The 26,731-nt window shown below is 45.7% G+C and overlaps 2 protein-coding genes across 6 annotated transcripts; one reads left to right on the top strand and one right to left on the bottom strand.

The window, feature by feature from the left end:
* The first annotated feature begins 17,445 nt into the window (after positions 1–17,445).
* Positions 17,446–17,847, top strand: LOC117858308 (Bowman-Birk type bran trypsin inhibitor). Its single transcript, XM_034741358.2, has one exon. It carries the CDS (start codon positions 17,446–17,448, stop codon positions 17,845–17,847), a length of 402 nt encoding a protein of 133 aa, XP_034597249.1.
* A 500-nt stretch (positions 17,848–18,347) lies between these two features.
* Positions 18,348–25,370, bottom strand: LOC117858288 (FKBP12-interacting protein of 37 kDa). 5 transcript variants are annotated; one of them, XM_034741348.2, is made up of 13 exons: positions 25,187–25,370; positions 24,918–24,973; positions 23,795–23,862; positions 23,657–23,693; positions 22,656–22,743; positions 22,509–22,573; positions 22,343–22,420; positions 22,056–22,103; positions 20,935–20,988; positions 20,214–20,375; positions 19,181–19,250; positions 18,820–18,875; positions 18,348–18,733 (listed from the first exon to the last, which is right to left on the bottom strand). In XM_034741348.2, exons 1-13 carry the CDS (start codon positions 25,353–25,355, stop codon positions 18,563–18,565), a joined length of 1,122 nt encoding a protein of 373 aa, XP_034597239.1. In that variant the 5' UTR covers positions 25,356–25,370; the 3' UTR covers positions 18,348–18,562. The 5 variants fall into 5 exon arrangements, with proteins under 5 accessions (XP_034597239.1, XP_034597232.1, XP_034597225.1 ...); XM_034741341.2 differs by having other exon boundaries at positions 25,127–25,333; XM_034741334.2 differs by having other exon boundaries at positions 25,109–25,333.
* Positions 25,371–26,731: the final 1,361 nt, after the last annotated feature.

Genomic DNA, 26,731 nt, shown 5'->3' on the forward strand with positions numbered 1-26,731 from the left:
ATTCGTTTTATACCATTTTAATCACAGAAATTTGTAGGAGTGTCCAAAATTAGTGAAACCGATTTTGTTAGGCTTATTTTATTTTCCTTTATGCATTAAAATTTTTACACCCTAGGAAAATAATAAAAAAAATTCGGGTATTTATTTAACGCCTTCCTTTTAAGGTAGTTAAATAAATACTTAATAATTATAAAATGTATAAAACATGAATAATGCTTTATCAATCACAAATAAATTCTTAAACCATAGGGGAGTAGATTTTTTTTTAAGTTAGAAAATATTTACTACTTTGTCAAAAATTAAAAGAAAAGCTATAGGAAGGGTTAATTAAGAAAAATAAAAACATAGGTTAATCTTTTTAGATTTTGTGTGTTGACTTACAACTTTATCATGATAAGTCGTATAGTCCTTGTTGGCTTGCAACTTTATCATGAAGGAAAGTTGTATAGTCTGTTATTTAAAAAGTTTGCATTCTAACCCCTGCATATATTGTGCCGTAGATCCAGAAGCACCGGAAGAAGATTACTGGGAATTTTCAGAAGGACCCTTGGAGTTCGACGAAGTGTTTGAATTTGTTCCCTGTGAAGCAAATCCGTCGGCTTCTACTAATCTTTTTAATGATCAAGGCAAGCCCCGGTGCATTTATACCTATCTATTTTGGAGTCGTTATTTCATGTGACTAGTTATAGGTTAGTGGTTTATTGTATGCACTAAGTGTAGGAGTTGAATGAAACCCATTCTTGTGTATGATTATGCCTTGTTTAAGGACATCTTTGCCACTTGTTCAAACCTTAGAAACTACCCAAGTCTAGAATTGCTTACTTGCTTACCTACTTGGTTTACCAACCTTAAGGCAAACACTTAAGTCATACATGTTGCTTATAAAAGATAGTTTGGAACATGGAACCAGACAGAAGCTAGAGATGTAGTTCTGTCTGCTAGATTAATCTGGTTAAGGACCGATCCGTGTCTTAACCATTGATCAAGTGATAACATCTGATCACTTACTGGGTATGGGACCAGTAAAGCCCAGTAGATTAGTAAATTCTATGATCAGGAATGCTTCGTACCCGCATTTGACGTGCTGGAGATTGGCAGGGATGTAGCCTGAAACTCACATGGAGATCAGGCCAGACGTGGGGTCCCATGTGGGGGTGCATCCCTGGGTCCGGGTAGTTGTATTCCTAATCATTGACTTTGCTAATCGAGAGGTTGTTAGTACGACCTGGACAATCTTATAATGCTGGTGATCAGGGTGCTCTCCTGCAGGATGTAAATTGATCCGGATCGCCACAATTCTCGGTTATGAATGCACTTGATCGCTGTTAAGCTTCGTAGTATGAACTCATGCGATATAAAATCTTCTGTTGCCAAGTACTGTATGAATTAACAGCTGTGATTGTTTTACTTCTGTTATCATCTAGAATGGTTAGGTAATGACTTAACTAAAATAAAAGATAAAACTAAGGCCTCACTCGTAGTAAGCTTTTTCGGCAAAATTGTGTCAACCAAGCACACCCAAAGGCTGACATGCATTCCAAAAGAAAAACTATTATATTGGTTAGTCGGGTAAGACTTGCTGAGTACCCCGTACTCAGGGTTTTTCCCCTTGTGGTTATCTTTCAGAAGCTCCACCGGAAGCTACCGAGGAGGAGACCCCGAAGACCTAGAGTATTGACCTGAGTCTCACAATACTCTAGAAAATCGTTTATCGACGCATCTTCTCCTGAACTGTTTATGTTTAATCTTAGAACTTGTCTAACACTGCATCACTAAGTTTGCCTCAACTTATGTCTTGTAATAACTCGTACCTCTTAATTATGTATGTAAAAATGTAATATTTGTTGATATTATCCCATCACGGATATTATCCTGATGCATGGTTATGAGACACGCCGTGGATCCTTCGAGGAGTCCGAGGGACACTCGACGGACTACCGGACTTATGCTGTTTTAGGTGCGTTTCGGATAATTGCCGTTCTGACGGCGATTAGGCGCACTTAAACCAGCTTAAGTTGGGCGGTTCCGCCACAGGGGGTGGCCGGTCGTGCCGCGCCAGGCGGCCTGGCGCGGCAGGGGTGAGCTGCCGCGCCAATTGAGATAGACTTTCAGTAGGTTTCGCCGGGGGGGGGGGGGTTGGCCGGTCTTGCCGCGCCAGGCGGCCTGGCGCGACAGGGGTGAGCTGCTGCACCAACTTTAGTAAACTTTCAGTAGGTTTCACCGGGTGGCCGGTCTTGCCGCGCCAATTGCAATCCACTTTCAGTAGGTTTTGCTGGGGGGTGGCCGCTCTTGCCGCGCCAGGCGGCCTGGCGCGGCAGGGGTGAGCTACCGCGCCAATTGCAATCGACTTTCAGTAGGTTTCGCCGGGGGGGTGGTGGCGGCAGGGGTGCGCTGCCGCGCCAATTTTAGTAAAGTTTCAGTACGTTTCGGCCCTGGGGGGTGGGGCATCAGGAGCGCGCTGCACAATCCGAAACGTATTTTTGTTCTGAACATTTACGAAAAAATACACGAACTACAAGTACATCATGGAGCAAACATATAACATTGTACGGACATAGTATTTTACAAACGTGACATGAATAAACCTAACAACCAACTTATGGAATAATTGGGCACATGCTACGTTCAGTGGCGTGACCGCCGCTCATCCGGAGGGCTAAAAGGATCTCTTGGGCGACGCTCCCTCCTTGGATGCGTGGGCAGCACATTGGCGCTGCCAACGTCGGTGTGGTCCCGGGAACGACGACGTCGGCGTGGCAACCGGGTATGAGTTGCAGGTTCCTATTGAATAATTGGGCACAAATCATAAAATTTGTATGACACTTCGGGAGCGAACATTAAAATGTATAATTGAATTTGGAGGAACTTGTGAATATACCTGGCTGGACTCTCCCTGCATCTGAGTCACAGGTGGAGCATCGTGAGAAATCTCGAGTTCCTCACCATACGTAGGGTCATCATCCTCAGACTGCTCACCTTCCGAGTCCTCGCTTTCCTGAGGGGATGCGGGTTCCTTACCTCGCGATCTCCTGCTAGGACCTGCCGCAGTGGACGGTGTTGCAGCCCTGGGGGTAGTCACCAATGCAGTCCGACGTGATCCTGAAGAAGTACCCTGGACATTGCCCCCGTCGTGCGCATCTGAGGATGTCATGCAGTTCATCCTCTGCGCCATTCGCCTGCAACTTTTACGAACCCTATGCCATATATTCACGACTATGTTATTGATGGTTACAAAGATAGTACGAGTATAAGTGAAAATTAGTTTGGGCTTCTACCTCTGCAAAAGCATGAAGCAGACTATCACCTTCCCCAACAGCGTGCTCCATAATCACGCCCGCCTCGTTAGAGAGCCTTGCAAGCTGTTGTCCCTGCACGCAGGAGTTTTCATTCCATAAGTGATCAATGTGACGATACTATAATTACAAACTGAAATCTTACCATGTAGTCGTGGAGAGGTGCACGCTCAGGCTGTGTCCCATGGCGTGTCATGGTGTCGTACGCGTCAGCTATGTCAGCGTCATCATCAGACGGTGCATCCTCAATGGGCACATTAGTCCAAGATGGTTTCACTTTGGTTCTCATCGAAGTACAGTACCATCTTATGTACTCATTGTTGGGTCGCCAGTACGGTCCACCTTCAGGATCGCATCCTTCCTTGTTCTGCCACAGGTGGATGTACCGGTCATGCTTCACCCTCCAATCATTCTCCTTGTACCGCTTTCTGCGGTCGATACTGCATCAGAAATTAGTGAAGTATTAGTATAACATGTTAATTGCGTTAATTGAATACCCTCCAATAGTTATTTATTCCTGCGTACCTGTGCAGCTGCTGCGAAGTCGATAATTCCAAAGGAGGGCACGGTTGCATCCTCCCAAACTGCCGCATCACCCTATGCGGCATATGAAACTCTACCACGTAGTACAGTATCATTGGGGTCGTGCACCTCCACAGCTCTCTGTCTTTGTAGCACGTCGGTGAAAAGAAGATATGGCTAAGCTGCTCACGGTCATACGGTTTCCATTCCACCTTCAAAACTTTTCACGCAATACTTATTTCATCTACCATTATATGCAAGTTAGCTTAAAAAACTATGGTTAGCAAATTACCTGGTGCTGCGTGAGAACATCAAACTCGTTCGTGTAGGCCCTGTAGCGCCTATCCGGATTGCCACGAACGGGCCGCACATGCTTCCACACGTGATAGAACGTGGGAATAGCATCGTCTCGATGCCATGGCTGAAATTGCAAGTAAGTCCAATTGGTCACATGATACAATAGTTTTTCGAACATTAACGTAGAAAAAGGAATTAGCCGTTGTGACTTACATCGACGCGGAGGCGGGAAGGTCGACCCACGGGCATTCGCTCCCAAATCCATATCTGGAGCATATAAGTGCACCCTCCAACATTGGAATCTCTCGCTGTGCGCCGGCAAGCCTCACATAACTGTCTGTACAGCTAGGCAAGAGCCGCTGAGCCCCAACTGTAAGTGGCTATGTTTTCCCAAACTTGACCTAGAATGGGGAGAACCATCCACGATACTATGTTCCCAGCTGCATCTGGAAGGAGGAATGTACTGACAAAGTGCCATAGCCACACTTGAGCATAGCGCTGCACGACCTCGTCATTTGCTCCCGGAGGACACACCTCGAAGTGCTCCCTCAACCATGCCGAGCTAACACCGGACGTCTTCTTCGAGCTATCTCCGCCCTCTGGCTCTGGCGGCCTAATCCCAATATGCATCTCGACCATATCACGCCAATTCTCATTCTGGATAATACCTGTCACTGGCTGCCCATGCAGTGGAAGGCCGAGTATCATAGCCGCATCCTGCATTGTGATGGTCATTTCTCCGAAGGGCATGTGGAACGTGTGAGTCTCCGGACGCCACCTGTCGACCATAGCGGTCAACAGTGGTCCGTCCATTGGAGGGAGACCCCCCACGACCTGAACAGCGATATCCAAGAAACCTGCTCTCTGCAGGTACTGGGCGTACCGCTCATCCCACCTAAGTGGTGAGTGCACCCTAGCCCTGAGTGGTGTCAAATTCTGCAAAATGAGAAGTCAATCCAATTGTGAATAACGGGCTTCTAAAGTGGTAAGTAACACAAATATGATACAAATGACATTTGCAGTATGAAATTGTTTACACTCTACACAAGCGAATAGTAACGATAGGCACATCCTTAATTTATAAGAACATTTCATATGAAAATCTTGCAATTCTCATCCTAAGGTATGCATTCATCAGCAAAAATTAGCAACCATTGTTATACCTCATTCAGGTCCGCGAGGTGGTGGGCACGGTGGTGCAAGTCGTAAGCAGCCTCAAGAAGAGGGTACCCCGGGGCCGTCATCCTAAAGAAACAACATAAATGATCGTTAGTAAAAAGCTTCATTATATGATAAGTACAGAAAATATGATAATGTACTACTATAAAAAAGATAAAATAATAGCCACGCATAATACAAGCAACGCGCATACCCAATTGTTCGAAGTACGCGGCCTATTACTGCTCGGTCTAGATTTAGTGCCTTTTGATTTTCTACTGCGGCATGTGCAATTCCTGATGATCTTGTGGCACTTGGAGCAACGATTTTCCGACTTGTCAATATCAAAATCACCAGTATCATAATCTGCAGAAAGCCTCCCTTCCGACACGTCCATGTCACCTATGAAACGCTTCTTCTGCCTCCTTCCTACTTTATTTCTCATTAAACTGGGGTTAGGCACGTACCCTACCCCTTCATATACCGGCCATTGTGACGGATCTAGGTAAGGTTGAAAGCTTGATTCCCATATTTTGATGGTGTGCTCCCTAGAGTACAACGGTGACATGTACATGGGGTTTTCATAGTTAAGACCTCTTGCCTTGCAAGCTGTAATGAAGTGTGAACATGGAAGGTGCAACAATTGAGGAACATTGCAGGTGCACGAAACTTCGTGCAGATCCACTCTATAGTGTCGGCCTCCATGACTCTCACCCCCAATGTTAGTCGTACCGTAACTTCTTATAGAATACACCATCCTTTCTGGCCCGTACGGTTCTGCTAAGTGGTGCACGGATCTAAGCTCAGCCTCTGATAAATAATTATCTGCAACTTGCCCAATTCTATAGCCTTGATCTAACATTTCACGTGCCTTTCCCCATCGGTTCACAAAGTAGGCGTTGCATTTTCGAATGTGTATTCAATAATTCCAGCGACGGGCCTACTTCGGATGCCTTTGAAAACTCCGTTGAGTGATTCCGAGAAGTTCGTGGTCATAATACCCCACCGCATCCCTCCCTCATCGAAAGCCTGCGCCCATTTATCCTTGTCCTCCATTTCACCCTTCAACCATTCTTTTGCGTCGTCGTTCAAGTCCTTCACTAAATCTTCTAACTTCTCACGAAATTCTCTCACTGTATGAACCTTGCATAATAATTTCAATTTTCCAATCACACGATTGCTCTTCTGCCGACGCGACATGTTAGCAGCAAAGTGCCTCATGCACCACCTATGCACAAGCGGTGGAAAACCATCAATGTGGTCCTTCGCACAATTTAGAAGCCCATGATGCCTATCTGATATCATGCACACTATCCGTGAAGGTCCAAGAACATGTACCCGAACAAGTTTCATAAACCATGACCAACTCTCATTATTCTCACTCTCGACCAAGGCAAAAGCAAGAGGCACAAGCTGTTGTTCTGGATCTACAGCAACTGCCATCATTAATGTACCCTTGTACTTGCCAGTCAAGAATGTACCGTCCATAAGTATCACAGGATGACAATGTTGAAATGCCTCACTACATTGAGGGAAGCACCAAAATACCCTTTGCAGTATATGCTTCAACACTCCATTGTCAGGACGCATCATGCCACATGAGTCGATGCACCATTTAACTCCGGGATTGTAGTAGGTTATAGCTGAGAGTCCCCTAGGAACCATGCCGTACGACTCCTTCCAGTCGCCCCAAAGCAGGGCAACAGCGTGTTGCTTCGCCCGCCAAGCCTTCGAATACTTCACACGGTACCCACTAAAGATGAAGATGGACTCCACGAGTGATGGCACCGATGTCTCGCTGTCTTTACGGATAATGCCTAGGATACGCCGTCCAAGGTACTTTGCTGTGCACTGTACATGCTCTCGCTTCGGCTGTGACGACCGACAAGTATGCGGTTGCACAACATTTGAAATTCTCCATTGTCCGGTGCTTGATATTAGCCGAGACCATACACGCCAATGGCATCCTTGCTTGCACATCACATTGTATCTTAAGTTCTTGTCAGAGTGAACTACGCTAAAAGGTCTATGTAACCTCACCGCGTAGTCAGCCAAGAAAAACTTCAGCTCCTCAAGACTATTAAACTTCATCCCCTTCTTAATCACTGGACTCTCACCAATGGACGTCCCTTCGGCATTCACCATACTAGATTCACATATTGCTTTATGAACCATACTTATGTCCTTATCATTGGGAACGGATGGCAGTTCGACATCACGTTCTTTTAACATCCGCAACTCACACTGGGTGTAAGAAAAACAATCGTCCATACGACGAATGCCTTCTACATCATGTACGGTTGCGGTGTCAAATTGCAGTTCATCCTCTTCAATTTCTACCCCGACGTTCTCATATTCATGCCCACCACTCTCAAATAGTGATTCCTCCTCTACCTCCTCACCTACTACCCCATCTTCCTCCAATTCACAATCTTCGGAACCCATAGAGACATTATCAACATCTATATTTGCTTCATCCCTCTCAAAAATGTTATTGGGAAAATCATCATTAGCAATAGCCAAGTCAAAATCACGTTCTGTTTCACCTAACACGTGATGCACCATTTCTGACTCCTGGGTACCATTATGGTTCACTACCGTCACTTCCTTCCTCATGACAACATTTGAGCCAGGCATACGAACAATTTCGACTATAACCTCCAAACATGCAACATTAGCTTCGTGCACAACATCCTTATAGTGCTTCCAATTCGCATCGGATGCTAACTTCATGAGAACATAATGAGCTCTAGCTTTTCCACAATCAAAACGACCTCTCAAACTGATCTCATCCACTTGACATCCATACTTCGTCATTACACGGTCAACTAAATCACTAAAACTTGGAGGACCATCAAATATTTCAATTGACTCATTCATATTCTCTAACTCCCCATTTTGTTTCACAACACCACCATGAAAAAATCGAACTAAACGATCCATCTACAAAATACAAACATTTCACCATGTCATATACACTACACATTGCACATATTCGACATATCAACTACACACATTACATATATTGGACAAATTGCAAACAAAAAATACACATATACATTGCACTATACGATTCAATGAATATATCCTTAAATCAATAAGTTCTACACATCAATATCGCGGGCAGAGACTCAATTGCGTATGAACTACGTATCATCCAACACAAAACACCATTGCATTTCATTGAAATTTCAAATCACTAACCTAACCCTAAGTCACCTAAACATCCTCCGATCTACCAAATGCAACGGTAAAACACGAGAATAAGTAGGGGAATACCTTCCACACGAAGCAGGGATCGATTCCCACTACTTTCCCCCACCGAAAACGCCGGATTTTGGGTGGATTTGGGGGTGGGGCGGCGGGGGGCGGCGCTGGAGCTTCGGGCTCGGGCGAGTCTGGAGGAGGAAGAAAGGAAGGAGGGAGGAGAAAGGGAGCCGGCGCGCGGTCTTAGTGTTGGCCCTGCCGCGCCAGGCGGGCTGGCGCGGCGAACGCGCCCACGTCAGCGCCCACCTGGCGCCGCGACTCGCCGCGCCAGCGTGGCAGGGGGCCGACGCGCCAGTGCATGTGGCGCGGCAGCATGTTCCTGCCGCGCCAGGCGGTCTGGCGCGGCCAAAATGGTCACAACGCGCAAATAAAACCCCGCTTAGGTTATTTTTAAAAATAAAGAAAAAAAGGGTTAAAAATAAAAAACAGTTCTGCATTTAGATCACGGCAGGACTGCCAGCTTTAATTTTGTTGGCTCCTTTTGCCACATGCCCATATCGTTTAACCACACCAATTGGTTAATTTTTCTTGCCGTTCCCCACTGCCTCCCCGTGCTGGCACTGGCGATCTGGCATGTCGATTCCAATGTTTCGGCTTAGCTAGCAGTCCCTTTGATCCTTTATATAGGTTTTTTTTCCATCACGTACCTCGAAAGAATTATACGCTGGGAAACATTTTCAGTGACCAGAATGTTAGCATCACCTTTATTATATATGTTTATTTCAAGTTGATGCCTAAAGTTAACAAGGATTAGGTTACAACGATTAAAAAACTTACTAATACGCCTATGCATGTCGCATATAGGCTTCATCCGCATCAAATCCTCTCCACTCCCACATACCCAAGAGGACATTACAAATCACTAATATTGTGTCCCACGAGATAGTGATATTCAGTGCCTCCATGAGGAGAAAAACAAATTAGCAACAGGCATCAAGGACTATACATCCTCCGGTGCTGGCTTTTGGAAACTGGGCATCGGTAGCTGCAGCCAAAGTTTTCCAAATGGGCTAGGCCCACTGGGCGGCCCGAGGCCCGGCATGAAAAAACCCGGCACGAACACGGGCCCGGCACGAGGGGAATAGTGCTCGGGCCGGCCCAGCACGACGATAGTGCCGGGCCTGGGCCGCATTCCCGGCACGCTGGGCCAGCACGGCCCGGCACGATTTTTGGGCCGGCCCGATGCCAGCCCGACACCCCCGCGCCCCTCGCCTCCCGACCGTTGATCTCCCTCGTCCCGTCGCCTCCCGACCGTTGGATCGAGCCGTTGGGGAGGGGGTATATAAGCCCCGACGCGCCGGTCGCCCACTCGCCCCGCAAACCCTAGCTCATTTCTTCCCCTCCGCCCGCCGCTCTCTCGCTCTGGTCTCTCAGATCTGGATCTAGCTCTCCTCGTCCTCTCCGCTCTCGCTCTCCTCTGGCTCTCCGCCTCCCGCACGCCTCGCCGGCTCGCCGGTCGCCGCCTCTGGCTCTCCTCCTCTCCGCCTCCGCTCTCTCGTCTCCTCCCTCGCCGGCGACGGCTGGCCCCCCTCGCCTCCCGACCGTTGTGGTGTTGTCTGTTGGTGTTCTACTAATTCGTTCTTGTTTCATCTTCTTCCTCCCCCAACCCCCTCCTCCTCTCGCCTCCTCCCTCTCCGGCAACCGAAGGCCGGCGTCGGCCGCCTACCGGCGCCGCTAGCCCCTCTCGCCTCCCGACCGTTGTCTGTTGGTGTTCTTCTACTGATTCGTTGGTGTTCTTCCCCCAACCCCCACCTCCTCTCGCTCCTCCCTGGCTCCGGTGTTCAGATCCGTTGTTAGTTCACCTAGCCGTGCGCTCTGGTGATCCGGATTTGTTGGTAAGCCGTTGCGTTGTTGTCTTCTTCCCCCACCTCTCGCTCTCGCCCACTCCTCTATCCACTGTCCTGTTGCCTCCTCTCACTCCTCCCTGGCTCTGTGCTCAAGATCCGTTGTCCGTTGACCATCGCCGCGCGCTCTGGTGCTCCGGATTCGTTGGTAAGCCGTTGCGTTGTTGTCTGCTGGTGTTCTTCTACTAATTTGTTGGTGTTCCTCTCGACCTCTCCTGACTCGTTCTTGTTTTGTGTTTGAGGTTGATCCGTTGAGGGACCAGACGTTGGCGATGGACGGCGGCGACGATTTCCAGGGGCACACCATCAACGACGAGCTTCGGATGATGGGCTAGCGAGGTGATGATGAGAGTGACATGGAAGCAGAGCGGGACGAGCTCTTCGGTCGTAGCGCTGTCGATCCAATCGACATAGCTGCGACTGAAGCACCACCTGCTGGTCAAGAAGCACCTGATGCTGATCCAAACATGGTGAGCAGTGGCACCAAGAGGTCCCGTTCCACCACCTCTGAGTGCTGGAAGGACTTTGAAAAGATCTTCCAGAACATCAATGGGAAGAAGGTAAGGGTCTCTGCCAAGTGTAATCATTGTGGCATTATATATGCTGCAAGATCTTCCATTGGCACTGGCCATCTCAACAGGCATGTTGAGAAATGCCCAAACAGGAGGGCTAAGGTTCGTAATTCCCAGTCTCTGATCCATTTCAACCCTGACGGTTCTGTCCGTCAATGGGATTACTCTGCTGAGGTAGCTCGTACTCAATTATGTCGTTTGATTGCTCGACTAGATCTTCCTCTGTGTTTCGGTGCATCTCCTGCTTTTGAAGAGTATATTAAACTTGCTCATAATCCTAGGTTTTCTATTGTTTCTACGCAATCAACCACTAGAGATATGTGCAAGTACTTTACTGATTGCCGTGCTAAGCTTATTGAATCATTTGTTGCCGTTTCATCTGTGTCTATCACTTCTGATATCTGGTCTGGTAATGCTAAGGAAGATTACCTTAGTGTGGTTGCTCATTATGTTAATGCTGATTGGCAATTAGAGAAGAGGTTAATTGGTTTAAGGCTTATTGATGAATCTCACTCTGGCCAGAACATTTCTGACCGTGTGACTAGTGTGCTAGAGGAGTATGGTTTGATTTCAAAGGTGTTTTCTGTTACTTTGGATAATGCCTCTGCTAATACTACTGCTATGGAGAAACTTAGTCCTAAATTAGCTGCTTATGTTGGAACATTGTTCTTACATCAGCGTTGTGCTTGTCATATCATCAATCTCATGGTTAAATCTGCCATTAGTCTGATTGAGCCATATCTAGATGCATTTAGATCTGCAATATCTTTCATCAATGCTTCTAACCAGCGCATTGCTGCATTTAAGAGATTTTGTCTAGCTGTGAATGTTCGTCCTAGAAAGTTTGGTTTGGACATGGAGGTAAGGTGGAACTCCACTTATCTCATGCTCAAGCATTTGCTCCCTTACAGACAGACATTTAATGTTTTCATTGAGACTAACTATCCTAGGGGTGAAAGAGATCCTTTACTGTTGACAGAGGATCATTGGACTGTTGCACAGAGTATGTTATCCTTCTTTGAACTCTTTTATAATTGTACTGTTGCACTATCTGATGTTTATTATCCTACCTCTCCACTTATGTTGCATCAGCTCATTTTGATTGCTAAGCATCTTAGACATTATGAAAATGATGAATTGCTTAGGCATGTTGTTGTTCCTATGAAAGATTACTATCTTAAGTACTGGAGAGACATTCCTATGCTTTATTCTGTTGCATTCATATTGGACCCTAGAGCTAAATTGAAAGGTTTTCAAAATGTGCTCAGGTTGTTATCTAGTCTTACTGGTACTGATTATTCTGCTTACTTCACTGATGTTAGAGCTGAACTGTCTACTGCATTTAAACTGTATGATGACAAGTTTGGTGCAGTAAAATTGCAAACTCCTCCACCTCCATCCACTTCTGGTAAGAAAACTAGTGCTTGGGATGACATTTTTTCCACTGGTTCAGATTGTGGTGTATCTGCCTTTGGAATTAATGATCTCCCTGGTACTTCTTTCTCCACCCCTCCTCCCTCTTTGCCTCTTGCTTTGTCTAGAAGGTCATCTGCAAGTGCTTTGCTGCAAGCAGCAAGCACTTCTGCAACTGCTAGTGGTATGGCTATGGGCAATGAACTCTCTACCTACTTGGACAGTGACACTGTCACCCATTTTGATGATAACTTCAGCATCTTATCTTGGTGGCATGAGCATAAAAGAACTTATCCTGTTCTGTCCATCTTAGCTAGAGATGTTCTTTCTGTTCCTGTTTCCACAGTTTCATCTGAATCTGTTTTCAGCACTACTGGCAGGATCATTGAGGAGAGGCGGCGTCGATTAAAACCGGAGACGGTCGAGATGCTTTCTTGTGTTAAGGATTGGGAGGCTGCAGAAGCAAGACTTCAGAACTTAATAGAGGATGAAGAACTTGAGGAGAGTTTTGCTAATTTGTACCTAGATGTCGATGAGAATTCAGAAGTGTAACACTGGCCTGTAATAACTTAAGTTTTAGAACTATTATTTGATTGAGCTGGGCTGTACTCTTTTTTCCTATCCAGGGTTTTTTCTCACGAGGTGTGAGTTTTACCTAGATAGGTTTTTAATGAGGCAGCCATTGCACCAGCTCAAACATAAAATTTATAATCTCTTGTCTCTCTGTGATGTTGATCTGTGATGTGTTGATTTGTGAATTGTGATTTGTGAAGTTTGATAAGATCATTTTATTCTGTTGAAGTTAAAAGCTATAGATCAATGACTTGTGTTGTGTATGTTGTGTTAATAAGTATGAGTGGTCATGAGACCTTAGTGCCTGGCCCGGCACTAGCACGTTAGTGCCTACCGTGCCACCATGCCGGCCCGGCCCTAAAAAAAGGCCATAGTGCCGGACCTGGGCTGCCTGTTGGGCACGACGGCACGACACGGCACGGCACGACAGAGGGGTCGGGCCATTTCGTGCCGGGCCTTTTCGTGCTAGGGCCGGGCTAGGGCCGGGCGGCCCATATGGAAATCTATAGCTGCAGCGGGGAAAACGATGCCCCAAACAGGAGAGAGAAAAATGGGGCATCGTTTTTTCACCACACTGCGGGTGCTCTTAGGCGAGGAAGAGGAATGCGTGCGCGGGCATTCCTTCAGAGTTAGTAGCTCCCTCAGTTGTGATAGTGTAGATTTAGTCGGCAGTTTTGCTGCTTAGCATTGGAAGCTGCTGCATGCTCCCTCCGTCATAAAAAAAATATCTTAAGTCAAACTTTGTTACCTTTGATCAAATTTATAGAAAAAAGTATCAATGATTACGATATTAAATTTATATATATATGTATATTATGAAAATAGATCCGATAATGAATCTAATGACACTTGTTTTCTACGTAAATATTTGTTAATCAAACTTAAAAAGGTTTGACTTAGACTAAACCGGAAGTATATGACTGGGAGTATGCTCTGCTTGGTTTTGTCGTGCAGTCACGTCCATAAACTATTGCAGGTTCCATTAGTGCCTAAATTAATCTTGCCATCGAGCGTTCCAATTCGTGTTGTGTTCGCGTTCCGAGGTTCATTTGTCATTACCATTTGGATTGAGCGCCTCAACATACTATTTTCTTTCATGCATGGTCAGTTCGGAACTACCGAGAGCTTAAATCAACAAATTAAACTAAGCTTTTTTTTTCTTCTGAACATATTTTTAATTTGAGCATGATCCGAACTTAGTAACCCGCCGCGAATTTTCTCCAAAGTTGTCTCCGCCGCTCCTTGCCGTGTCCGCGGTTTTGGAAGGTAAGCAAGCAACATCTGGTGATGACAGATGGAGTGGATTGGCGGCCTGGTCGATAGGAGCAAAGCCCCAACGTACGCTGCCTGCTGTCTCCCTCAAAACTACAAATACACACGCAACGCTGCCTGCTTGCTGACAGAGTGAGTGAGAGAGCAGGATGGCGTCGTCGTCGTCAAGGACGGCGTGGATCGCCGCCGGCCTGGTCGCGCGGCTGCTGGTGCTCGCCGTCCTGGCCATGGCCGTGCAGTCGAGGTTCGCGAACAAGGCCATTAAGACTTCAAGGATGCCGGCTACGACAACGACCTCCAGAGCTACACGTACGCTACGTCGCAGCAGTTGCAACGTACTCTACTGCAGCTAGCTTAACTTAATCAGTACTCGGATCTTTGCTGAACTAACTTTTTTTTTTTTTGGCTAAGAAACTAACTGTTCTTTGTGCATGCTTGCGTGTGTGATCGGATCATCGGAAAAGGTACGCGGTCGTCGCGGCGGTGATCGGCATGGCCGGCAGCCTGCTGCAGGTCCCCGTCGCCGTCTACCTCCTCTGCAAGAGCAAGCGGACGACGTCCAGCGCCCTCGTCCTCGACGTCAGCACCTACGCGGACATTGTACGTACACACAGTAGATTTGCTTCGTGATTTTCTGATAGGTCATACTGCAGGCAACTAAACATAAGTAATGTACCCATGCGTGCATGGCGATGCAGGTGGTCACCGCAGTTCTGGCCAGCGGCGTCGGCGCGGGCTTCGGCGCCACCGGCGACGTCGTGGAGTACATCCGTCAGGCTCCGGACCAGGGCGAGCAACGACACGGACGACGTCTGACCGGTGATCGGTACCGGCCGGCTCGATCGAGGCATGAAATATTTTATTAGAAAAACACTAGTCAGCCAGCGTTTTGTTTTTCGATAATACTATAGTCCGAGTGTCCGGACGTGCGCTCAGCGCTTCCTATCTATCCATTCCTACTGTTTTTTCTTCCCCATCCCACTCCCGTGATCTTTCTTCTCCTCCTCGTCCACCCCGACGGTGGCGCGCTCCCCCACCCCAGCGGCCTCGTCGCCCACCCCGGAGGCACCCCTCCCCCACTCCAGCGTCCTCACCTCCCGCCCAACGCCCGCGGATCCGGTGGCCCACTCCCCGACCCTGGCGAGATCCAAGCAAGCCCCTGACCCTCCCCTACCCCAGCCAGCGACACCCTCCTCAGATCCGGCAGCGTCTCCTCCTTCGGCGAACAACGAGCAGGCTGGTCGTCGTGGATCTAAGCGGGCTCCATCTCCTCCGCGTGATGCTCGACGTCGTAGCGAACCAGAACAGCAAAAGCTCACGCCTACTGACAGCTCCATGTTGCAATAGGTACCTCCCGGTGTTGTAGTAGTTATTTTGGGACGTTGCAACAGTGGCTTTTGATGTTTCATCTATTTTGCAGCAGTCCGACTTGCCAGCAATTGGGTGTTGCACCAACTCGTTCATAATGTTGCATATAGTTATTTTCTTTGTTTCGGTCACTTATTCTTTCGTTGTTGCAATGTTGTAAAAGATGCTTTTTTTATTGTTGCAATGTGTTTATTTTGAATTGTTGCACGAAGCGGTTCGAGATGTTTCATGCACGTAAAGTTGTTGCAATCCTCATATTGCAAGTGTTGATTTTTGATGTTTCGATAGTTATTATTCAATGTTACGACGAAGCATTCGATAAAAAATAATTATCGGACGTCCGATCCGGATGCTAGTAGGTCGGTTTCTTTTTTCTTAACTGGAGGATCAATTGCAGAATGCTGGCTTCTTTGTAATAATATATAGACTCAAAGGGCTGTTGTTACGCGCTAAGATTTCTTATGAGTTATGATGCCACTCTTCTTTGTGTTAAAACATCAGGTTTCTTCTCTTTATCGATGATCTCCTCGGTGATGTTGGAATATATGGACTTGGTCATTAATATCTCAGAAATTCCAAACAAATCTCAAAGGTCGGATATACACATAAGAAAGTGATGCAAATCTTAATCTCAACGTCTCAGCTAAGGGTGTTAGGACCGCAATGGTTAACGGTGGTCGCGTGGGTGGCGGATCCGGCGGCGATGGCACCGCCTGTGCCGGGAGGGGCCGCGGAGGAGGTGGGGGAGCTAGGGGGAGAAGGGGAGGGGAGGAGGCGGGATAGGCGGGGCTGCGGGAAGGGTTGGAGGAAGACGACGGGCGCTGGGGCGGAGAAAGATGAGAGGATGTGGTGGTTGTTTTATTTTTATTTCGCGTGACGGGGTAAGTATGGGTGGGGCCTCCTCTTGACCGATCCCTAATGGGAAAGCCCTCTCCGCCCAGTCGCCTCCTAAATATTATATTTTATTTTATGATCTCCGTATTTAATTAGCTTGAGATGTGGTTATATGTTTTTGATCTTATGGTGGCATGCTGTTGTGTATCAGGTCTACCTTAAAGTCACCAATATGGTGGGTTTTCTTTTGTCCTTGTATCGTCACGGTGATCTATCTGCGTTGTAGGATATTTCGGTTTTCACCTCCTCTACTCGCTCTCATTTTGGTACAGCAATGAGGAGAAGTGCTTTTCAATTAAGCTGCATAAATAAGGGGAAAAACGCTTCTCTGATAGAGCAGGCTTAGTCTAGGTTCTGCGTTTTAGTACAATTGGGAGCGGTTGGGAGAAATGCAACTAGAAGAAATTGCAAAAAAGCACGCCGTTTAGTTGTGACGATAAGTAGGATTTTTAAGCTGTTTCAAACATGTTAAAAAATTTGAATAGCGTGTGCTAAACCCAATATCAAACTTCAGCGGAAGTAACAAATCAGTGACTCCTTCGTCAGCGGAGAATTAGATTGGGTATTTCACAATCTTGTCGATGCAAACCCTGTCCCGCGTTCTTTTTGTGTATCTCTTCGTGCGTATCATGATATCATCGAATCCCATTATTCCTTGCCCGCTTCGTTCTGTCTCTCGCCGGTGGACGGTGGCCGGCCGGTGGTAGGCAGCAAGCCGGTTGCCACGAACTCCATATGCTGATACGTGTACGACGCCGTCGCCAGGATTTCAATTACCCGATGCATGCATGCCGCGCGGGTCGTGTGGCACTGCATGCTGATGATGAACGGATCGTCTCGATGATCTTCTACTAGTTCATGCCGCAGGCATGCGAGGCCTCTCTCAGTCTATTTATACGGCCTCCATCGTCTCGTCTCACGCAGTCACGTTGTCCCCAAGAGCCCAAACCACACGACGAGGCAGCCAGAGCCATGGGGAAGGGGAAGCGGGTTGCTCCCACCCTGCCGATGCTTTCGCTCGTGGCTCTGATCATGCTCCTTGTCGCCGGGCTCTCCGCAGCCGCGGCGTCCGGCGACACGGGCGTCGTCATTCGCCTCCCCAGCGACGCCGCCGCCTCAGGCGATGCCCGGGCCGGCGAAGCGACGGCGCGCGCCATGCCGGGCGATTATGCGGAGAGGCCGTGGAAGTGCTGCGACATGCAGGTGTGCACCCTGTCGGTAGTGCTGCCGTCCTGCTGGTGCCACGACAGGCTCGAGCGGTGCTCGGAGGCCTGCAAGGAGTGCAGCAAGGTGAGGGGCTCGGACCCTCCACGCTACGTTTGCAAGGACATGTACAGAGGCGAGCCCGCGCCCATGTGCACTACCCACGCATGACGCGAAGAACGTAGAGGGGATGACGAGCCGTCTTCCACGGCCATGGCTGTCCCAAGTTTATTCCTGTTGTATTTCCTGCAGATAGCTAGCCGCTTCTGCTTCCTGTTGTTCCTGCACCATGCTGCTGCCTCCTGTTTCAATAACGACCATATAGCAGGTCGGGGTTTTAAATTTCTATTGGTTGCCAGACTCTGGGGCGGCGCTCTGCCAACACGTTAGCGCCACATGCGCATTGGATCACCTCAGCTAGCAGTCCGGAATTCAGATGCACGTCTCAGATGTCAGTATGAATCCAAAGGGAGTCTAGGCGCTATGCAATGCAGAGGCATTGCATCTTTGGAGGGTCTGGTAGGTATCAAGATGGCACAAACCAATCACATTGTTGAGCATCAACCCTAACAGTAGGCGCTACTGAGACACTCAAATGGTGCAACAACTGACCCATGAGAGCACAGCATTTTGCAGGACCACAAGAATCACAAGTTATGCAACAGTTCTAGTTAAGCTTCAGCAACAGTGCCCATCAAAATTAAACAAGCACTAGCCACCAAGGCTCAGAAATAAGCAGGGTCTGTTGCATACACAGCGTGATATACCAGTACTTTTGGTACATCAGCATCCCAGGAAATACAGTCACTTGAAGTCTGCATAGTATACATATAGATTTCTCAGGACAACCCACTGCACCTAGTTGCCAGCCCAACCGGAAACTGCCTCAACTTTCCACTTTCACATGCATTGGATCTGAAGCTGTATTCATATCATTTGCAGCTTCGTCTCTCTCCTCAACCGCTTCATCGTGACTAGCTTCTTTCTGGGAAAGCATCTCCTTCAATCTTGCAAGCTCTAGATCCTTGGCTTCCAACTCCTCTTGCAGAATGGACACCTGTAAAAGGTGCGAGCCAAAGATCTTTAGTGGCCTAAAAAGGCAACTAACCAATAGTACCCTGTAGTAACAATGATGAAGCTTACCATTTCATTTGATCTCTCTACGTCATTTGTTACACCATCCATGTGTTTATACAAAACTGACAACACAACAAAAGAAAAAGGTCAAAATAGCTATAGTTTCATAACAGAATAAGCAATTTACTTAATAGAAACTTGTGAGATTCTGTTGTAACTCACTAAAAGAAACATGCAAACTAGCGCTGAAATCTAATCGTGGTAGCATAGTTCAATAAATGTCAAATAACCAAAAAAATCTAGATGGGAAGTGTTGCGAAGGATACTCTTGGTAGTGCACTAATACTCCAACACCAATCACTGAGAAGCAAAAAAAGAATAATTATAAAGAATGCAGTTCATACAGATGAGAGATAAAATGACTAACCATCAAATTGATTCCTGAGCTCATTGTTCTGAGACTTCAGAACCGCAATTTTCATTCCAAGCTCATGGATCTGCACCAAAGATACATCATTAAAAAGCATTGTTACAAGTCTGTTTATTTTCACAGGGCATATTAGGATTTGAGAAAGACAAAATTTCACAGATTTTTAACACTTAGTTCAGCTATATGCTTGCTTAGTGTAGGAACATTGTAAGCAATAGATTTGTATTTCTCAGATCTTTTAATACAATATTAATTTGTAGCAATTTAAAACCCACTCCAATCCACAATACTTGTTATTTAGCCTCTTCACTATCTTCAAAATACTTGTTCTACAACTTCGAGGTGATTTTGACTCTCTTTTTCAATCTTACCTCTCATTAATTCCATTAAATAGTAAGTAGTTTTGGCATCATAAATGCACACTGTTGAGAATATAAACTAGGTATAGGATGGCCATTTTATTTACTTCCTTAATCCTTGTGCCAAAGGCTAAAACATGTGTTATAAATCAGAGGGAGTATACTGTCAAAACAAACTGGTGGTCAACGTATGCTTCTAAGTCCAGTCTCAATGGAAGGTTTCATAGGAGTTTCATGAGCATTAAAATATATGCCACATCAGCAATTTTGCTCACTTGGCATGGTCATTATGAGGAGAGAAGGGGGAGGTTCAAGAGATGAGAGAGAAGGGGGAGGTTCAAGAGATGAGAGAGGAGTTTCATCTCCATGACACCTCGCAGGTAACTGTGACAATGTGCACCGAGACTGGCCTAAAGACTTCTCCAAACCCTAATACACCCTACAAAAAGAACTGAAGGGAGTAGTTGGGTAAGAAGCTATTATAGGCATTCGCATCAGATGCATTATTTGCATAACCTGAGCAGAATTTTTTTATTATGATAAATTTCTGGTTGTTCAATCAAAGTGACCAGACTCTTTATCCTCTTACAATGATCTTAAAAACAATAAAAAAGCATTTCAGAATTTTATATGGTAACAAGGTAACCAGGAGTTTGTGTAGAAGGGCTTACTTTTCCTTCTGATGCCATGGCCCCAATCTCTTCATTTTCTTCTTGCAAAGTTCTACATTTAGCCATTAGCATTTTTCCAAGTTTGCTTGATGGAGTAAAATTGACAGCAGCAACATTGTCCTGAAGCTCCTTGATTTTTTTCTCTTTCTCCTCCACAAGATTCTGCAGAAAAGTAGCCTATAAGATTTGGTATGCATGGACAATTGTTTAGACTTTAGAAATAACCAGTGAGTCTCAAGATATGGCAGTTTTAGCTTTCCTAGGCCACTAAATTTACATAAGTTTCAAATTCTGATGCATCATCATAATTCATGGTCCTCAACCTAAGGTGTAATACATTACTTCGATGGCCTACAAAAACAAATAAGATTATATGACGAAATTATTGTTTTCCTTTTCCCAAAATAACATATTCGTTGCTTTTGACCATTCATTCCTTAATGTATCTTTTTACAAGGAAACCTATACAGAAATTTCTTGTGATATTGTATACATGTAATCAACGAGATTATGCACTTGCATATTATGATACCAACATTTCACAAGAGTATAAATGGTAGTGCACAAGGAAATCATCAATATCCTGTTGTGTTTCTTTTAGGAAACACACAGCAAAGTGTTTTCTAAGCATCAAACACATCAAAGTGTGTTGCGTGTTCTAAACATACAGGTACAAGATGATATAATATAAGAACTATCTGATTCAGGGAATGTGACTGACCTTTAAGCGTGTAAATTCTTCATGAATTGCTGGATCAAGCAATAATCTCCTTGTCTTTTAGTCATACAAAAGAATGAACTAAAATTAATCAACATTGGTTAAAACAAAAGAAAAATTAAGACAACTATTGAGGACATTGTCTATAGTAGAACTCAAGTAGTTTTTAAGATTCGACTGTGAGAAACTGTATCAATCTTACTATGCAAGTCAAGGCAACCATATAAAAGGTAATGCATTGAGAAATTAAAAAATAATAATATAATTTGCCTTCACTGTCAAATGCCTTACACGAAACTTACGGTTTATTTCTCCCTATTCTAGTATCTCATCTTTTCAAGCTGTGGCATTCTATCCCTGCCACTGTACTTTCATATGCTAATGCCATATTGAACTAAGGATTGTACAAAGAGTGTGCCACGCATTAGTTTATCAACATACGTCTTTTTTCCCAAACATGCAGGAGCATTGCATGTCATTGCATTAAATAAGAAATAAAATACTATACAAAATTCAATACAATTCCCTTAGTAGTAAAAAGGTGAGCACACCACGTCCCTCTGATTTTGCCTTAAACTCAAAGCAGAGTATCTCAACGGTTTCATTGGTTACAGCGGTTTCACCCTCCCCAGGGCGGAGGAAACAGCAACCCTACTGCATTGGTATTGGTGTTCATTGCTCTTCCATTTTTATATTATACCAAACTCAATATAGAAGGGAAAAACACTCTAGATCTCTAAAAGGTGATGTGTTGATGAAAATAATAGAATTATTAAGACAAAAATAAACCTAGTTTTACTTCAACCAAAGTTGTGGAGTAGGCAACAATGAATGAGGGGCTCACTAAGGCACAGTTTCCATGCAAAAGTTTGATGAGAGGGAGGGAGGGAGGGAGGGAGATTGTCAGCCACCAACCGAGCCCTTTCTATGATAAGGTTTTTTCTCCCAAGATGAGTAAGCATAACAGAGCAGCTGCATTTGGATGCTTATGCGGGACTTCTGGTAAAACTTTTATTTGGGTGTGCGGTGCTGAATTGGTCATTAACCCCAGCATGTAAAAACAAAATACATTTAAATGCATGAAAATTTGACATAAATAATAACATAAGGAGCAATATGTTTACCTGCATTGATGGTGGCCTTAATTGAGTTTTTAAATCTCTAACCGCGGACTGTGAATTCATACACAAAACACCAACAATCAGCACGAGAATGAGAAACCACAAGGTGAACAAAACAACAGCAGGAATTGCCAATAATCCCATCAAAATAAGCTAAATCTTGATAATAAGTTTCCAACTGGTTGCCATTGTGAACTGTGTAGTATAGATTAAAAACATAAATAAATTAAAAAATGTTCAAAAGATCAAAGGGATAAGCCTCATAGCAAAATGAAGCTTCGAGAGGGTACCTTCAGTTCTGCAATCTCCTGCTCTCGTTTAGCAAATGTTACGATAAAAGCTGCCTCCCTTTTCTTTGCTTTCTCCAGCTGAGTATGTAACAACAAAATAAAATTGAACCAAAGAAGAGTCATTTTGCCAGTCCCTTATACTAAAAAAAATGGCAAAAAGACAAACCTGCTCCCTCAATGACTCCTCCGATGACTTCAGGTTACTGAGGTATGAAACCACTGAAACAGGATCTATATTTAAAATAACTATTATACTTGGTGATTTGGTTGACCATACAAAATATTTGGATGGATTTGTATTTAATTCATGAACCTGGATTAGCTCCAGAAGGTACAGCTGGAATTTTCTGAAATGCTGAATGCCACTTCTCGATTTCTGATTTAGCAGCTTCCAGTTCCACCTGTGATATAATATAGTTCAATCATTTCCAGCAACAAAAGGGTCATGAATTTTTAACTGGGTAGAGCAATCAAAGTGTCACTGTAATAAAGTGGAAGCAACAGTCAAGTGACTAACTGCACAAGTCTATATTACTTGATCCACCAAATCTTTAATTTTGTTCTGCCTTAACCTTCAAAAAAGGGTTCATCATTTCAGTAGCGCTAGTGCAATAATACTTATAGGCTGTTGGCTTTCTACAGTCAAGTTTGACTTCGCTGGGCTTTTAGTTGAGATATTTTATAATGCTAACATATCAGCAGCAATGCAGATCCAGTTATTGCCAGCGATGCCAGTATAACAGCATAGATTGCCCTCATCACCAAACCAGGCTTTTCCCTGTTGGCAGGGGTTTCTGAATTCTGATCATGGTCAATTTTTAGGAAAAGCTGATACCTATCTTTCTTAACTGAAATAGATGCCGTGCAATGCAAATATTATCATTAAGACTCAATTAGTAGATCTTACCAGTGAATAATTCAACTCAGCTTCAAACCAACAAATTAAGGATAGACTAGCCAAGTAGCCAACTTATTGGCCGATGCTATACGCAACATTAGATATGTGCTACAATAAGCCGTGTCGATAAGTTGTATTTCTTGGTAGATGTAAAAACATGAGTTCTACACCATATTAAGCAAGAAACTAGCAGTAACAATTTTTGCATATTCTCCTTATCGTTAGTGACATGTATTTTCTTTCAACTCGCAGGAAAACTGATTACTAACTGAAGCTGCTTTTTCACTGACCAAACTTGTACAAAAGTATAGAATAATGAAATAGTAGAACATATAACATATTGTACAACTAGATAACAGTTTCTTAATGCACTAGTAAATGAGAGTAGAATAAAAGGTGGAGGGATGACAACAAACCTGGCAGGATGCAAGGCTATGTTTACAGTCCTGCAAACTTCAAAGGGAACGAGTGTTAGTCTCATCTACAATATAAATGCTTTTATATGCTAACAGAAAAACATTGGTTCAAAAGGTCAAACATGAAATGTGATATACCTTTCACGAAGAGACAGAATCATTCCCGTCGCAGCTCCTGGAGCACTTTCCTCAACCTTTGTCTTTGCCTGCACCACAAAATACAGGTTTAATGCATGCCTAGTATCGAGCTAGCAAGATATGTTCAAAATTAAAATATTTTGATCAAGTATCATCTAACTGTAGTTTAGAAGCCACTTTATTTCCAAGCTGATGATAACCAAAGTGTGGTTCACATATGTTCTATATTGACTAATTTTAGTATTGGGAAAACAAGCACAATCAGAGCACTACTTAAAGTGAGCTTTCCAGCATACGAAATGTGTTTCTTTCCAGCCCCAGTTATCAGTCAAAACAGCAGAATTTCAAGTCGCCCGCAGTAGTAATGTAACAAATCTTAAGGGCTGAGAAGTGCTATTTTATTGCTTACTGCATCACTTACCAGTGTATATAATCAACTATACCCAATCCTAGGAAGGATATATCATCTTTCCATTATACCACAAACTATTTGGCTTCCAACTGCATATCTATTAAGAAAACAGCCATATGATAAAGTACACCTAATTTTCGGTGCCTGGAATTGTGGTTACAACGCCAGGATGCATGGTTTTCTTACCTGGTCTTTTCTGGTTTAACTACTTTTGAGGGCGAGTCAGATTGGCTTCCATAATAATTCACTTCCTTATCCCTAGCTTGGCAAGTCAAGGTTAACAATCCTAGCATGCCCTGAATAGGTAACCATTTTTCACTTATAATGTTGCAAAGCACAAGCCTATTTGGCAGGAGATACTATTTGGGATAGATCTGAAGTCTATTATCAGGTCAGTTGATGTGGGCTAATGGGTTAAGTTGGGTGGGATGGGTCTGACACGTAGAAGAGAAGAGAAGAGAATGTTAATCATGGCTTATACAAACAAATCCCAAATAATCCACCCCCACAACCCACTCTCCCCCGCCCCTCCTCCCAGGGTACAAGAAGCAATTTTCCACACACAATCCATCCACAAACTGCCACCTCCACACTCACATTCCAAATCCTATAATATAGCAGATACTCCGTCTGATAAATTTCACTACAAATTCTTCCAGCGGCCAAATGAGAGTAAATTTACCGAAACAATAGCAATACCAATCACCTAACCTTCTTGGAAGCAAAGACGTCATCGTCGTCCAGATCGCCAAATGGCGTCTTCTCACCTGCAGAGAGGAAAACAGCAGCCACAACAAGCAAGTAGAAATAAGAAACCAAGTGGGACGCGATCACCCAAAAGAAGCCAATGCCAGCCGCAGACATGCCCCCAAAAATTTTCTGCAAAAACCCTAAACCAATACTCGCAGGCCCAAGGATACATGGATCCGTGTTCATCTGAACCGACGGCCGGCACGGAGGAAGGTGAACGGAGAGCCTGCCTGCAAGGTTGGGGGATTGTTGTCCTCTATCAGTTGGAAGCAAATAGGTGGAGGTCGCCGGCGGCGGGCGGCGGTGTTCAACCGGGCTTGACGCTTGAGGACGGCGGTGGGGGATTGTGCTTAGGAGGACCCGGCGGCTATGGCCCTGTTTGGCACAGCTCCACTCCATAACTCCAGCGACCCCAGCAAAAAAACCAGCCAAACACGTCAACTCCAAAACTCCATGGAGCTGCCAACTCCATGGAGCTGTAGTGCAAATGGGGCTGGAGTTTTGAAGCACCCCTTTTGCTGCTCCAAAATGTCCTCTTTTGAATCTCCTCGTGGAGTTGGTGGGTAATTACCCACCACTGCTACTGATTACACAAAAATAACGTTTCATCTGTTTGCCTCATGCCTCTCTTCCGTTCTCCCGTGCGCCTCTGTTCTTTCCATACATGGCCTTCACCCGCCCGCCGTAGCCCCTGCCGGCGGCTAGGGTTGCGTCGGCGGCTAGGCTCAGCACCGCCGTAGCCCCTGCCGGCGGCCGGCTGCAGCGCCCCACCGCCACTGCAGGCCGGCGGAGCCCCGCCGCCAAGCGCCCTGGCCCGAGGAGATACGCCCGCCCGCCTAGCCCCGCCGGCCACTGTGCCCCTAGGCCCGTCGCCGGAGCGCCCCACCGCCGGCCCCTAGGCTCGTCGCCGGCCGCAGCGCCCCGCCGCCGGCTGCAGCTCCCCGCCGTCGGCCGTCGCGTCCCGGCGCCGAAGCCCGCCGCGGGCCTTCGCGCCCCTCCGCCGAAGGCCCGCCGCCGGCCGAAGGCCCCGCCGCCGAAGGACGCCGCCGGCTGCTGTGTCTCGTGGCCGGCCGTCTCGCCCCGCCGCTGAAGGCTGCCGCCGGCCACAGCGCCCCACCACCGAAGGAGGTCCCCCGCCACCCGTTCACAAGGTATGCTTCCTAATGGTATTTTTTTGAAGTAAAATCAGAGGCCATGGTGTGATTGTACTCGTGAGGTCAATTCTGCTCGTGAGGATTATACATAGAGTTTGTTTGATTCTGCATTTCTGCTGTGTGCAAAAGATCAGGTGGTGTACAAAAGCTTGCAAATTTCTGCTTGCTGTACGCTTTCCATCAATGTTTACCTCCATTGCTTCTGGTCTGTTCTGATGCAATGCAGCAATACGGTGCTACAAATGAAATGATTCTGGCACAATTTCAGAGTGGTACAGCGGCACTGTGGTGCCTATACCACGCACTGCATGGATATCTTCATAGATTATTGCACATTGCCATCTAATATAACGCACAACCATTCTTTATGACACACTTGTGCTCCAATTTGGTTCTCAAGTACTGATTCCTGCGATCAACCACATGTTTTGCAGCCTATCGTATCATCGCATTTGTCTTTCGCCCTGCCTAAGTCGATAATTGCTGCTCTCTGGTCCTTGTAATTTCAACAGCTATATAGCGATGTCCATGTCCCTGTCGTAATTTATCGCCACATGACTGTCTCTGTTTGCAAACTCTGACGAGGGCGTAATGTAACGATGCACTTGGTATTGGTCCCAA

This window comes from Setaria viridis, chromosome 1, assembly GCF_005286985.2.
Source record: "Setaria viridis chromosome 1, Setaria_viridis_v4.0, whole genome shotgun sequence".
Classification (NCBI taxonomy): domain Eukaryota; kingdom Viridiplantae; phylum Streptophyta; class Magnoliopsida; order Poales; family Poaceae; genus Setaria; species Setaria viridis.